We start from the raw sequence: 16,803 nt of genomic DNA, 5'->3' as shown, positions 1-16,803 counted from the left end.
ATTCTGTGTGGAGGTAGATGGACCCTCATCTGTATTCAAATCTCCTGCCATATTCTGTAAAATGACAATGACAATTTATTTATTCTCTTATGTAAAAAAGGGGGAATGCATTCTATGCATCATACCTCTATGGGCCTCCCCACATTTTCTGTTTCTGTCACAGCAGAAGTGGTCTCTTCATCGTCAGCCTACAGTAAAAATAAGGAATGCTTGGTCTAGCAAACAGAAACCTAAAGACAATAATCACTTACAACTGTGACAGAGTGTGGTGTTGCAGGAGGATCCAATAATACAATGTGGCCATCAGCAACTGCAAGATAATTAAACCAATAATATAATCATGCATATTCAATACTCAATGTATATTCTTAAACAAATACAACTAATAATGAAGGACATTAGGAACATCTAAGAGTACTAGTAATAAGATTACAGTATACAGCATATGCAGTCAAAGCAGCATGCATACTGCACAAGTGAATCAATGACTGTAAAATGCATTCAAAATGCCTATTTAAAATGGTGACAATGTTGATGATTTTCTTTATTAAAACACTGACAAAAACAGTGAAAACATCAATAAATCATAAGTATTAATATGGTACACCTACATTTTACTAAGCCACTTGTCTTGGTAGCTGAGTCTGACGAACTGCCCCCTGGAATCCCATCGACCACAGGTCGCCCTTTACTAAGGGACAGTGCCAGCTCCTCAGCTGGGGTGAGGGAAGGTGGAGGTGGACCCCCACCTGTTTTACGGGCCTCAGCCTTCTTTCTATTGGCTACTTAGACAACTAAATTAGGCTACATTAAATACTAAATTACATTGCTGGAGAATGTTTTTGTGTTTCATTTTGACTTAGCTCACACTTCTTCTGGCTCCAGAAGGATTACACCTGAAAAAAACAAGAAGCCAACATACTAGCCAATTATGTGCATTACTACTGTAATATTAAGAAATGTATGGAGGCCAACAAGTAAAAACTTGTCTATTTTTACTGCATGCCCCAAAGAATTTTTGCGTCACAATGAAAGGGGAAAATAGCCCATTTATAATTTTATAAACTCACACATTTACTCTGTCGTTATTTTTTGCCAAGCCAACTCTCTTTCTTTTGCTGATGCAGCAGTATTGCTTTTTTTTAGTTATAATGGGCTTATAGTCTTCATAAGCAAGCATTAAAACCTCCAACTCAGTTTCACCGAAATATGTAGCTCGCTTTTTTTCTCCCTGGGTTTCCATGGTGACTCCTGAAATCGGAGATCCATTGAAAATGTCTTTATGTACTCGCCGTGCGCGCGCATTAACTCTGGGTTACCAATAGGAGGTTGATTAAACTAACTCTTCTCAGGTGTTTTGGAACCGACATACTCATTCTTCTTTGATTTATGATGTTGTATTATTGTATTACTTTTACAAAAGTCAAGCTCAAATGCAGTTACAGGGTTTTTGACCTGCGAATGTGTGCAAATGTGCATTTTGTCCATCATTAAAACAGCGCCGGCGGCATCACATTATATTTTCATCAACAGGTTACGAACTAGTTTGTTGTAGTTATATGGGTGCTCAGTTTTTCCTGTTGTAAAATACATTTGGCCAAAATCTCATTTTATAAAAGATGAAATGCTACTGTATGCACAGGCTATTTAAGTGTAGGCTATGGCTATGACTAGATGGCAAATGCTAGACCTCTCTCTCAGGTCCCACATGTTTCAGTCAGACATCAAATAAATAAAATATGAGCCTTTATATACATAGTGTTTAGTACTTATTCAAACAACAAGATCTTTGTTTACCCTTGCAAAACTTCATTCAGCTGCTGTCTGCTGTGTGTCTGCTGCAGAACTTCAGTTCATTCAGTCAAGATAGAGGGGGCAGAGTTATCAGGTTTACTGACAGTTTGAGGATCAAAGAAGATTTACACAAGCTCTTTTTAAGATCTTTCATTGGCTAAATATTTGTATAAACAGACAGACAGATGTAAAGGGTGACCGATAGCGTTGATTTATTGAAGAAGAAAAAAACACCACCATCAAAAAAAAGTGTAAGATACGCACATGGATACCAGAGTCATGTGACCATCTATATCAGACGTCAGAAATATATCAGAGGTCGGGATAATCACTGGCATGTGACAATAGCTAATGTATTTGATTTAAATAAAGTCACTCAAACTTGAATATTGACGTACATTTTGAGGTAATCATTCCTCACAGTCAGATCCAATAATCCATTCACACGACCGGAGGTGATTTTCTCTTTGTGTGCTATAATGATGCCGATCGCTGATCTATATAAAAAAACAGGTAACACTTTATAATAATGTTCAGTTGTAAGTCATTTATAAGTGGTTAGTTAATGATGAACTAATCATTTACAAAACATTCATAAATGATTAGCAAGAGATATACTAACATTTTATGTATGTTTTGTAAATTCCATTACAAGTCATTTACAAGTGATTAGTAAATGATTAACTAATCATTTATGTTCATTATTTTATGTATGTTTTGTAGATTGTTATAAGTCATTTACATTTGATAAGTTAATGATTAACTAATCATTTACAAAACATGACTATGCATTTCATAAATGTTTAATACATTAATTATTTTTGTATGTTTTGCTCACATCAGGTGAACAGTGTTTAAAGACTCTGTCTATACCCTCACCAGTCAGCACTTACACTGCAGTACACACTACACTACACACTACAGTGTTCAACACCTGTTATAGATGTTATAACGCATGAATAAATCATTTACAACACTTTCTGCATCCCCTAATCTAAAGTGTAAACTATTCATCACTTGTAAATGTGTTACACATCATTCGTAGATACAAACTATGTCTTATGCCTTATTGATTCTTGAAGTGGTAATCTATGAATGATGTGTAACACATTTACAAGTGATGAATAGTTCACACTTTAGATTAGGGGATGCAGAAAGTGTTGTAAATGATTTATTAATGCGTTTACACATCGTGTTGAACACTGTTACTGACCTGGTACAAATGATCTGTACGTGTATACAAGGCATTTACAACACTTTCTGCACCCTCTAATTGCTACATGAATAATACAAAAAAATAACATAATTTATTAAACATTTATGAACCGCATATTCATGTTTTGTAAATGATTAGTTAATCATTAACTAATCAATTTTAAATGACTTACAACTAAATATAGAAAACATACATACAATAATGAACATAACACTTATTAATTATTTATGAATGCATAGTCATGTTTCCTAAATAATTAGTCAATCATTTACTAATCACTTGTAAATTACTTGTAACAGAATTTACAAAACATACATAAAATGTTAGTATATCACTTGCTAATCATTTATGAATGTTTTGTAAATGATTAGTTCATCATTAACTAACCACTTATAAATCACTTACAACTGAACGCTATTATAAAGTTACCAAAAAACATTAAAAAAACCATAAGGGAGAGAGATGAATCAGTTATTTTCTGCTGTGATCAACAGTGCCACAAATGTTGTGAATAGACATCTACTGAACCCGGAACATTCCTTTGATTTTGATTAACAATTAACTTGAACTACTTATTTATCTGGAGCAATATAGATACAAAAGTACAAAAGACAGTAAATCAGGACACTATAAAAGGAACACGAGAGGCTGTGAGGAGGACAGAGCAAGAGCTGGAAACAAACATCAGTGAAGAATGAAGGGTTTAGTATGTTTACTGCTGCTGTTGGAAACCTTTGTGTGTGTCGTACAGCATCAGGTAGATGGAGGACTCAATGAGAATGAGATCAGTCAACAGCTCAGATCTGAGGACGGAAGACAGAATCCACCTCAAACAGACACTTTGAGAGATGAAGCTTCAACTGACAGCCAACAAAACTGTTGCTTCACTGACATCCATGCAGCGCTGAGAGAACTGACCGCCACAGTTACAGAGCAGAAAGTGAACATCAGAGAACTGACCGCCACAGTTACAGAGCAGAAAGTGAACATCAGAGAACTGACCGCCACAGTTACAGAGCAGAAAACCATCAACAGAGAACTGACCGCCACAGTTACAGAGCAGAAAACCATCAACAGAGCTTTAGAGACGCAACTGAGGGAACAACAGACGTTTATCCTGGAAGAGATGAACAAGAAAAATGATGGTACCTCAACAAAACATTAATTCTTTTATCAATGATCCTCAAAGTAAAACACCAATGCAATACATTGTATAGTGTAAATGTTAGTGTAAAGTTTAGTGTGTAATGTGTAAATTGTGTTATCTATTACAATAATCAGTGTGAATTACATTTAACAGAATCTTTATTCCTTAACAGAAATCTCAAATCTTACTCTGGGTCAAGTGGAGTTGAGAAAGGAAAATAGAGGTGAAACTGTGCTTGAATGATGTTAAATCCAGTGTATACATTATCAGTGTAATAGTGTAATATATACTACCAGTGTTGGGAGTAACGCGTTACAAAAGTAATTAATTACTGTAATGCATTGCTTTTTGCTGTAACGCGGTAATGTAAGGCATTACAGGGGGAAAAAAAGTAATATTTTACTCGGTACAAATGTCAGTAACGCGCGTTACAAGCATTGTTAGTTAACCTGGAATAAGGAGTTTTTTCTTCATACAAATTCGCCAAAATCACCGCGAGAGATCAGCAGAGGAGAAACGTCCGCGCAAAATGTTTCACTTTCTGTACGTTAATCAGACAGAGCCGAGATGAGTGAGCCTGCAGCGGATAGTACATTCTCAACAGCGAGAGAGGGAGTTTCTTTTACTGTCTATGGGAGTTTCCTGCTTACCAGTCGCAGTGGTCCAGCGCCGTTTCCATGGCAACTCTGCGCCGCGGCCGCTCCAGTGTTTGAAAGCGACATGAATGTTCAAAGTTCACGCGCACGGCCATTGATTAAACCACGTCAAAATCATGCAGCATTTACAAACATCTAGAATTAGAACATTACTTAAATAAAAATCTCATTAATATTAAATTATACATTTAAAACTGATTTTGGAGATCTATGACTCGTTCATAGACCAAATGGCCTATGCCCACACTACTGCAGTCACTCACAATAATAATTAAAATAAAATAAAAATATTTGGCTTAGTTATTATTCATTAGTTATTTTTATTTTTGCTAAAGTTTAAGCCTAAAGTTTACCCCGGGCTTAAAGTAAAAAGATGTCTGTACCATGCGTCCATGCAAAGTACCATGGTAATATTTGAGGTACCATGGTTATATCTGAGGTAGTATGTACCATGGTAATATGTACGGCAGAATGTACCATAGTTATATCTGAAGTACTAGGGCATGTACCATGTTAAATCTGAGGTACCATACTATGTACCATAGTAACATACTGTACAGTATAGTACTTCAGATATTATCATGGTACCATGATAATATCTGAAGTACTATAAAGTATGTACCATGGTTATATCTGAGGTTCTATGGTATGTACCATGGTAGGTACCATACTATGTACCATAGTAACATATACAGTACCATGCAATGTACCATGGTACCATGATAATATCTGAAGTACTATATAGTATGTACCATGGTTAGATGTAAGGTACCATGGTACTACCATGGTATACCATGGTATGTACTATAGTACATCATGGTAAAATTTCTTATGGGTCCAAGCTCAGTCGGATACCACATCACCTTCTACTGGATGTGTAATGAGCTAATTGAGCATCATACGCTACATTTAGATTGCCAAATCCATATTGGCAGTTATTTTGGTGAGAGTAACTTAAAAGTAATGCAATAGTAGTGTAATGCCTTACATTTTAAATACAGTAATATTGTAATGTAACGGATTACTTTGAAATGACAGTAACAAGTAATAAATAACGCATTACAGTTTCGAAGTAACTTGCCCAACACTGTATACTACAATATTGCTTATGTTTTTCAATAACAGAAAGAGAAATAGCTTTTTCAGCTTCACTGATGCAATCTGGCAGTGGAGATATTGGTCCTTTTACCACTGAAATCACACTAACCTACAGGAACGTCTTCACAAACATAGGGAACGCCTACAACCCAATTACAGGTAATTATCAATGAAATGAGTCATAAACTCAGTTTATAATAATGAAAACCCTTCTGCTCCATTCAGACCTCTCTGCAGTTGTGTAATGTGTATAAGAGAAATAAATGATCTGCCATCTTTAAAAACTATTACACAGTGTGTTTGGTAATTAAGCGATCCTACAGGAAACATCTGATTCTGTATCTCTTGTTATTTGATTTAGGTGTTTTCATTGCCCCACTGAAAGGAGCGTACATGTTCAGAGTCTCTATATATGGTTATGGCCCAACTCCATCAGCTGCATCCATTGTTAAGAATGGAGAGCGTGTGGTTGTAGCACATGATCATCAGGCTCAGGCTCATGATCGGTTAAACTCCTCTAATGGAGTTGTGTTGATCCTGGAGGTTGGAGATGTTGTCTATGTGAGACTTTGGTCTGGCACGAGGATATATGATAGCCAGAATACCCACAATACTTTCAGTGGTTTCCTACTGTTTCCCTTAAGAGAACAGGAGCTTTGCAGAATGTGATTACAGTAATACTGAACCTTCAGTGTATGATTTCAAAATGAAAATGTGAATCTGTATTAATGAGGACTATTGTGTGTTTGAAATGTGCAATAGATTACTGAGCGGTATATACATGTAACTTTGTATAAAGAGTTTCAGCACTGAGACAGGACCCATGAATACCACATGTGACTCAAAAGTGTTTTGATAAAGTATTAAATCTAGAATGTTAAATAATATCTTTTTAAGTGTAGTTTGTAACTGATCCTTGATCTGTATCTCTTAACCCTACATAAATAAACAAGAGAATAAAGAGACATTGTGGCATTTTCTTTTCCTCATATTTTTCGTGAATATTTTCCTAACAATGCTTGCTTTAAAGCTCTCATGGTATCATATTTATTTTTCCAGAAATTTTTAAGAGTTTTTTTTATAATTAGGACAGCTCATTTACCAGATTATGTATTATGTTAGATGCTCAATAGTCATACATGACAAAAAGGACAAACAAAATGCATAAATCTTTTTTATTTTGGTCTCTTACCAAATACTGATACATTTTAACTTTTAAAACAACATATGGTATTTTTTTTAGGTTTGGAAAGGGGGATGTTGAGTGTGGTCAAAGACTATAGATATTGAAAGTCGGTTCACTCATATTACTTATGAATGGGATAAACTCCAACGCGCAATATGGCGGAATATGTCCCGCCTTCTAAGTAAAAGAGCCAATTGCTGATTGGTCATTGCGTCACTGCAGCTGCCATTAAAAGCTTCAGTTCTCATAGAAACCTGAGACTTGCGCTTATTACTACACATGCGCATTGGCTCGTCTTGCCTGAAAAATACGTTTTTTTACCGCTATTTTAGCATAAGAAGCAACATTTATGGGACAGTTCATGTCAGATTTTGTTGCTGATTTGAAATATGTTATTTAATAGGGAATTCGGCAAGCAGTTTTTGAAATATTAGGGTTCCCCCATTCAAATAGATAGGACTTTGTCTTGAATGCCCGAAACAGATGCCCGGAGGTGTTGGCCGCCAAGTAAACAGACTTTCCTTGAACGGGACTTTGGTGTGGTGCACAGACTTATTTCACAATCTGAAATAATTTTATTTATTTATTCATTTTCAAACTTGTAGGGCTATTATAGATAGCTAGTCTAATCTAGTGGTGTACTAGCTTTAATAACATGATCACTCAGGATGGGCAATATGACCAAAATCTTAGAGGCTAAGCAAATCACAGCAAAACAAATACTTACAAATACTGCTGTGCTCCGTGTACGACACCCTGTGGTCAAAAGGGGACACTGGCACACATATTGTCAGGGTGCAAAACATCTTTAACACAAGGTCGATATAGGTGGCGTCACGACAAGGCACACTTGAGCGAAAGAGGTGCAAGAAGAGGCTAGGTAGTACAGACCTAGTATCACCTTCATCAAGGAGGGAGCCAGACCCTTCACAGCCAGGGCATCAGCAAAATCCAGTCTGCTGCCACAAGCTCTTGGGAAATGAGAGTCGACGTCGGAAGGAGGCTACAGTTTCCGGAAGTGGTCCACACAGCTCTTCGCGCAGACATCATCCTGTGGTCAGCCAAAGACCGTAAAATTTTCATATTCGAGCTGACCGTGCCATGGGAGGAGGGCTGTGAGGAGGCTCATGAGAGGAAGGCCTTGAAATGTCAGCCTTTAATCCAGGAGTGCAAAGACAAGGGATGGCAGGCATGGCTGTTCCCTGTGGAAGTAGGGTGCAGAGGCTTTCCTGCAAAATCAGCATGATGGCTGCTGTCAGCTTTAGGCATGGACAAGAAGAGCAAAAAGCACGCTACTCGTAGGATGGGAGAGGAGGCTGAACGAGCTTCAGGCTGGATATGGAGTAAGAGAGAGGAAGACAGCTGGAAGCCAGGAGCAGATGGGCAATGATTTGGCCACCACTGCCGACCCACCAACTGGAGAGGGTTGTGGTTAAGGGTCGAAACACTCAAGGAAAGATGGGTACCACCTGATGATATCTGCTTCTGGCTGAAAGCTACGGTTACCTTAAGGCAGGGCTATTCAATTGGTGGCCCGCCAATCATCTCCATCCGGCCCGAGGACACCCTAACCTCCCTCCTCCTCTGTTTCCGGCGGTGCGGCTACATTTGGTTAGATATGCGCGTGGCCACAGTGGCGCATACACAGGTGTGTGTCCCGTATTTCTGTCGACTGAACCAGCGATACCAATCATTCATGAATTAATAATTCTTTGGTTCGATTCTTTCGTTTCCATGAATTGGCCAAACGTGCTTGCATAATGGTCTTAAACGATTCGGATTCGTTCGGACCGCTCAGTCACTGAATCATCTGAAGTGGTTTCTCCATCTGAAGTGGTTTCTCAATTAGTAACAACAAATAGAGAACAAATCGCGCTGTTTTCAGTTGTTTCACGAGTTTACTTTGAACTACGTAGCATGGCCTGGTGGATAACGGAATGCAAGCTTAAAGCCCATGTTGCAGGTTAACCACCACTCTCAATTAATGGGTACATAAATCACTCAAGATATGTATATAATTTTTTAAATATCTCAAAAATGGTCTTAAAGACCAGTTTTTTACGTTTTTGGTATTAATGTTTTTTTTTAACACAATTCGGTGATGACGTCACGTTGGGGAGAAGTGGAGGAAAGGTAGCCTCAGCCTAGTGTTAGAACTATGGCGACTGACTGGGATGAGGAAGAGGTGGCAAGAGCCAACATGTATGATGGCCCGCAGCCGTATAATTTTGAACCTGCCAGACGTGAGAGGGCAAATGAGGAATTGCCAAGAACTGATGGCTGTCAAAGCCAATTAAATGCATGGTCCGAGGAGAATGAGTGGAGAGTTGGTGAAGTGTCCTGGTGAGTTGCTATCATTTAGCAACGCAGCAATGAGCACTGGAGCTAGTCTACGAGCAGCAGTGCACAATAACGACACTTTTTTTTTTTTACTGTCATTGAATAGCACAGAGTGAAAAATCAACGTTTTCTTTATATTTAGTGACAGTGATCATGACGTTAGTTCAGATAAGTACCGGTAACCTTTGTCATAGTGTCGTAGACTCGTAGTACTAGTAAACTTTGTATTTGTCATCTAGAAATAGAAGGCATCATGCTAGCTATATGGGCGTTTCTAAGCGTTTATCTCTTCCTCCGGTGAAAATGTTGTTGCAAACGTAGCCGCCGTGTGTCTGTCGCTGTGTTTGGCAGGTGCTTGTGTGGGCGGTGCCGTCCCATGGAAACTGCGTTGGAAAGCTTGTGCTGTAGGGAAGTGAGTGCATTTTGGTCACTGGTCGAGGAGCTTACCCCGCGATGGACCCAAATGACCCAGCCCCCTTCTCAAAGGAGGATCAGGCGGCAACTGAGGAGATGCAAGCCAGGCAAGGCCCCAGGGCCTGGGATCCCAGCAAGGGTGCTTAAGACCTGTGCTACTGAACTCTCTGCAATAATCCACCCACTCTTCTGTGAAGTCTACCATCAATGCAAAATCCCCACCCTCTGGAAAACAGCTACAATAATTCCAGTACCTAAAAAAACACGTCCCAAAGAACTCAATGACTTCCGCCCCATTGCTCTTACACCCATCCTGATGAAGTGTCTGGAATATTTGCTGCTACAATCCATCCTGCCACATGTCTGTCCACATCTGGATCCCCTCCAATTTGCTTACAAGGCCAAGAGAGGCACTGAGGACGCTGTAGCATGCCTGTTGCACCTCGTCCTACAACACCTGGATTCTCCAGGCACGACTGTCAGGATTCTGTTTGCAGATTTCAGCTCTGCATTCAACACCATTCAGAGACATCTACTGATCCAGAAACTGCTCCACCTCAATGTCCCCTCCCGCCTGATCCATCTTCTCCACAACTTCCTCACCAACAGACAACAGGCTGTACGGGTAAGCACAACCACCACAACTATACTGACTTCCAACACAGGAGCCCCGCAGGGCTGTGTTTTAAGCCCCTTTCTTTATACCCTCTACACAAACGACTGTACCAGCCCCTCACCCAACACCATATTCCTCAAGTATGCCGATGACACTGCAATCCTTGGACTCCTCACAGACACACATTCAACCCAAGAATATCTTAACACAGTCTCTCACTTCACGCAGTGGTGTGGAAATAACTATCTCAAACTCAACATCAGCAAAACAAAAGAAATGGCTTTTGGATTGGCACAATCCCACCACCCCATTATCATTAACAACGAAACAGTAGGGACAGTAGATCACTTCAAATATCTTGGACTCACAATTGACAATAACCTCACCTTTGAACACCACACAACAGACATACAGAAAAAAGGAACCCAAAGACTGTCAGTGGTGCGTAAACTAAAAGGACTTCATGTTGCCCCCCATCTACTCCTACTACTGTATATTAGCATTGTTCAACCCATCCTACTATACTGTTCCACCTGTTTTTTCAACATGCTTACTGTAAAAAACCGTAACAAACTTACACAGATAACCAATACTGCCACCAAAATAATAGGTTTGCCCACTTCAAATCTACTAGAACTAAACACCAAAGCCATCACACGTATCGCTCATGCAATATCCCTGGACATTACTCACCCACTCAACCGCTACTTCTTACTCCTACCCTCTGGCAGGAGGTTCAGAAGCATAAGATGCAATAAAACCCGCTTCAGCAGAAGCCTAATCCCTTCAGCCATCCAAACACTCAATAAGACAAAGCCACACAGATAGATAAATTGTTTTACAGTGAAATAATGTATGTTTTTCCCATATATGTATGTGTCAAATGTCTACTGTGTATGAAAATATGTATGTCTATATGTGCCGTGAGTATGTACAATGAAAAGCGTTTCTGGAAATGTGAAAAAGAATTTCCCTAAAGGGACAATAAATATATACATACATACACCAGATGTACACCATTGTCAATCTACCTACTATATATTTATCTATTTATCTATCTAGCTGCTAGCTATCTATGCTAACGTTATGCTATCTGGCTGTCTGCCTATCTCTCTCTATACTAGCCTATCTATCTATATCTATCTATCTGTCTGTCTGTCTGTCTGTCTATCTATATATCTAGTCTATCTATCTATCTGATAGATTGGATCAGATGAATGTTTTAGTGAGCTTTCACTATGGCACATTGTCTTCCGTTCTAGGTGACACACAGGAACATGTTACATTAATTGCATGACATTATATTTGATTAAATTAATCATTGTGTTTATTATAAACACATGATGATGGCGGATACGGCTGCCTGCAACCCGGCTCGTGCTCTTAAACGGTCTCGTCTAAAACCAGAGATCTACAGGACAACTGATGGCAAAGTAATAGTGGGGGATGAGTTACTAAACTTCCTGGCTGTGAAAATTAAGACTCTAAGCCAGGATGAGATTGTCTTATTGGCCACAAACACGTTTGACTCGGAGGCAATTGAAGCCTCCAAGAAAGTTTTGTTAGAGCTCTGTCCGGGAACCTCGCAGAGATGTGTTGCATACAAAGGGCAGCACAGAGACGCCAACAACATAAAACTCTGCCTTAAAGTACTGAATGAATGCGGGTCTAATATCCCTAGATTTGTTTCCTATTACTTGGATGAGCTCCCTCCGGTGACATTCTCGAGTCTAGATGTCTCCTGTTTGCTTCGGAGAATGGAGCAGCTTTGTGTGGAAGTGGGAGCTCTAAAACACATAACCCAGCTCCAGACGGGTGTTTGTGAACAAGTTCGTGCTGAAGCTGTGGAAATTAACCACCGGGTATCTGTTCTGGAGTGCAGATCTGGTAACCCTACTGCTAGTGCTGTTGCTGCTGCTGCTGCTGCTGGGATTTCTCCAGGATCAAAGAAGGCCTTTCACCATGGCCTGGGGAACGCTAAGGAGCCGACGCCGGGGGTGCGAGGTGGCGAACATGCACAGGCTGTGGAGCAGGGAGTTGGAGGCTTGGCGGACCTGCACACAATGCAGGCAAATGGGCACTCTGGTGTTAACCCGTTGGCATGAAAATGTCAATTTGGGTACTGTCCTACAACTGCCGTGGCCTGCGCCTGGGACAGAGTGCAGGGGATAAAGCTCGACGTTCTGTGGGGGACAGTTTGCTCGCAGAATGTGACATTTTATGTTTGCAAGAGACTTTTATTGCTAAACAAGATCTAGAGAAACTGAACACTCTTTATGAAAACTTTCTTGGAGTGGGAGAGTCAACGACTGATCTTAGCAAGGCTATAGTCAGAGGCAGAATCCCAGGTGGGGTGGCTGTGCTCTGGGACAAAAAGCTTGATGCTGTGATAAAGCCGTTCAGGCTTGATGTTGACTGGTGTATTGGTATACAATATACTCATAAATGTAATCATTTTGTTATTTTAAATGTTTATACTCCATATGAGTCTAGAGAGAATGAGGTTGAATATCTCAATAGACTGGCTTTTATAAATGCTTTTATTCAAGACAATAGCATCTGCAGTGTATATGTTGTTGGGGAAATGAATGCTGATATCAATGACAGTAACTCATTATTTGCTAAGCATCTGACCTGCTTCAGTGAAGATAATAACTTCACTCTATCAAGTAGAGTACTGTTGCCTGCAGACAGTTGTAGCGACAATGGGTAGAAAGCAACCACCAACTAATCTTCTTTTTGAATATTAATTCAAAATCTCTACTTCTCGATGACTGAGGGGGGAAGATTTGTTCAGAACGTCTCATGATCATCACCGGTCTGACTAATTAGAGGAGCCCCCAGCACTAACTAAATAATGAATGGACAATACTATCTTTGTTGCCGAAATTACTGATTGGTTAAGAGAAAGACAGAGACCAAGGTCTCACACAAGAGCCCTCACATTCCAGATTCAAATTACCCAACCCAGAGCCATGAATCATTTCAGTCTCCAGAAAGTCTGCTTACCAAAGACTTTTATTGGTTAACTGAAGGAAGAACTGGTCAACGTTTGATAGTTTCGCAAGACGGATCAGTTCAGAAAATGGTACTGCTGACCCCTGCGGCTAACGGACCCCATCTTGGTCCCATGAGAGATGAACAAAACCTCTCTTCAGCAGGAACTATCCATGACCTCAGATTGGAATGTCTAAACTTTACACACCAAAAAGACTTTACCTGTCAAAATCCATAAAACTCATTCAAGAACAATTTTCAATGGACTTATAGACATCAGACATCATTCTATGTGTTTCTACGATATATGTGTCCATTTAATATGCTTTAATCCCATATAATTAATGTAATTGTATAACTATTAGATGTTTGAATGAAAGTGTGTTGTGTTTCATATCAGTATGATCGTATGCCCGAGATTCAAAAGATGGCTTGAATGATATCTGGTAATATGTTTTGATCTTCTTTTAATTAGAAATCATGTCTAAACTGTGGCCTCTGTTCTCTCTGCTTAAGAGCTAGAGAACAGACACCCCCCCAGATAATGCATGATTTACGATGAGACAAACAAAGCCAGTGTCTAATTGGTCCGATCTCTTCAGGAGGGGTGGACAAACTTTTAGTTTAAAAACCTTAGACTTAAAACTCTCTCTCTCTCTCGGTGCTCTCTCTCGGTTCTCGCTCATGAAGAAGAAGAAGAACTCTCTCAACAAAGGCAGAACAAAGATGGGCAGAAAAAGATGAAAATCTAAAGCAAGACAAGTAACCATGTAGGCTAACTGAAGAGCAGACCAACCCAAATTAAGATCAGATGGGTTAGATTTATTTCCAGTCATCTAACTACTCTCCATATTTCATTTCATTTCTTTCTTTGTGTTATTTTCCCTTTCCGATTGAAAGTCTCGGTTTTAAGTTAAGTTTTGCGGCAAAGTTTCGGTCAACGAATCACGGTTGCAACGAACACTTTCAACTTAAAAGACTTTTCATTCAGCAGCTCCAGCACGCCACGTGACTGGAACGCGCCACAGACATTTATCCAAGCACGAGGAGGCCAGCCGACGGACGAACAAAGGGAAACCCCCCCCCCTTTTACGCAACAAAAGGAATTCCCAAAAGGAAAAGCAAAGACTCAAGTACCTCTAGGCTAAAATCTTAACTGGTGCATTGATACATTTAATAACCTGTCTTAAAACGATAGAAGGGTTAAATTAATGTTTGATGGTTCATTCAGGTTGTGTCTTATTAGTGCATAGAAACTTGGGATTTAATCATCTCATCTCTTAAAACTCTCTCTCTCTCTCTCTCTCTCTCTTTCTTTCTGCAACTCGTATGAATGTGTATGCGTGTGTTTGTGTTAGATATTAGCTTTATGTGTTAGTAGCCTATATAATCAATAAAGTATTGTTTGTATTTAAAAGAGATTACTCGTGTGTGCTTATCAGATTTATTGTCTTGAACTTCGATTTAAGTTACCTATGCTGTTACCCTTAATTTACTTCGTAATTTATTGTTAGCTGGGGATTGATTCTTTCTTGGCCAGGAAGATATTATATTTCCTAGAGTTAATACTTGTTTATGCTTTCTGTTCATTGGATGAACTGATAAAATGATCATACTATTGATTCTGCTACAGTAAATTCTGAAAATAATTAAAAATAATTAAAATATTAATTATTGGTCATATTCCGTTATGAATAATAATTAGTAATATTTATACGTGGGCGTATAAACGCTACACAGTTATACATACATAAGTGAAGCCTGGCACTCAACATCATGGCTTGACCATTGTTTTAGTACAGCTGATGGGCATGCAGCCATAGAGAATATCGCTATTAACCCTCTGGGGTCGGCAAACGCGCCCCCGCGTTTTGCTGGATTTTCTTCACATTGTAGCACAATAAACTTAAATTACTCCGTCATTTATGGTCATACAGAAAAAAGAAATATAAAAAAAGAATCTGTGATATTTCTACTTTTGTATGTGTCCACTTACAATCAAATCAAAACATTGTGCTTTTGTAAAATAAAGAAAATAAACAGGGTGTGCGTGCTGCCTCTCCGTCGCGGTGAACTTTTTTTTCTTGAGCACATCTATAAACTGAAACAAAACTCAGCGAATACTTCTCACACATTTATGAGCCATATACCTTTATAAACATTTAAGTGTGTACTTTTAAATGACCGGATTCAAACTGAAAACAAATATTCTCTGTTTAAGTAATTTGTATAAAACCAACAAGATGTCCAGTATCTCAAATGCTTGCTCATTATTTTTTATTTGACCACGCCCATGCGCGCAAAAGAGATTCACATGCAAATCTCCACATGGAATGCGAACGTGCTCATTACCTCAAAATCAAAGCACCAAAAAACGTAGTCTCTGCTTTTCGTCGAGTTTGAAAGACGCGCCGTGAGCTTACATTGGATTTACCTCAGAAGAAGAAGAACGCGATTTGAAGACAAGAAAGATGTAAGGTAAGAAATTCTTACTTATTAGTTTATGTTATTGTTGCATAAACTTCACATTGTAGTTGAACTGTTGCTAGATATATGGTGAATATTATAATATTTAGACCCGTGTTTACTGTTAAATACTGTGTTTGTGGATATCTGCTCAAACGTAGATATGTACAGTATAATATGGTAACCATAATGTTTCATATTTTGGAGCATGCTGTGCGTTAGAATGTATCATATTTTGGAGCGCGATCGCGTTTGAAAAGCAAAACGCACCAAACATTAGGCTTCATGTTTTTACTATTATCTCATTTCATATCATCATAATAAATGGAAACATTTGAAGTAACATATGATAATCAATATATTTTTCTCTAGCGTAGTTGTTACTGAAATCTTTTGTAAGATTTAAAGGCTGCTATAGGTTATTGTTTGTTATTATTATTTTTTGCAGCACTGCGCATAGCCTATGCCTACAAGGCACAACAAACCTGGTGTTCATTATATTATATATTGTTGGAAACATTTGTGTGTGTGTGTATTCTGTGAATTTTAAAAAGCAATTTTAACCAGAAAAATCTCAAATTTATTCCCAAAATCGTGCAGCCCTATAGTTTCTCTTGATATTAGTATGTTCACTTTTTTTTTTCAGGGCCCAGATGCCACTGAGTCCTGCTGACTTCAACATTCATATGAGTCTCTGTATATGAACATGGTAAAGTGAAAATCAAACACCTTGGAAATGAAAGGTATGTAACAATGTTTTTAGGAATGGCACAAAGGTCTCTGTCTTTGGCTCATTGTTTTCAATAATGTGCTTTTTTGTCATTTGTTGTGTATCTTTGGATTATGTTGTGTTGTAAATAAATCCAAACAATC

The 16,803-nt window shown here is 38.8% G+C and overlaps 1 protein-coding gene across 1 annotated transcript in view; it reads left to right on the top strand.

Annotated features, from left to right (window-relative positions):
• The first annotated feature begins 3,676 nt into the window (after positions 1 to 3,676).
• The window catches only part of LOC311289760 (uncharacterized protein), a 208,198-nt gene continuing 195,071 nt past the window's right edge, over positions 3,677 to 16,803 (top strand). The window contains exons 1-2 of the mRNA XM_084408013.1: positions 3,677 to 4,155; positions 4,330 to 4,380. Coding sequence (XP_084264139.1) covers positions 3,705 to 4,155; positions 4,330 to 4,380 — 502 coding nt within the window. The 5' untranslated portion in view covers positions 3,677 to 3,704. The remainder of the gene's footprint in view (positions 4,156 to 4,329; positions 4,381 to 16,803) is intronic.

Source organism: Rutilus rutilus (genome assembly GCF_951802725.1).
Source record: "Rutilus rutilus genome assembly, chromosome: 4".
NCBI lineage: Eukaryota > Metazoa > Chordata > Actinopteri > Cypriniformes > Leuciscidae > Rutilus > Rutilus rutilus.
This window is presented reverse-complemented; position numbering and strand designations above follow the sequence as displayed.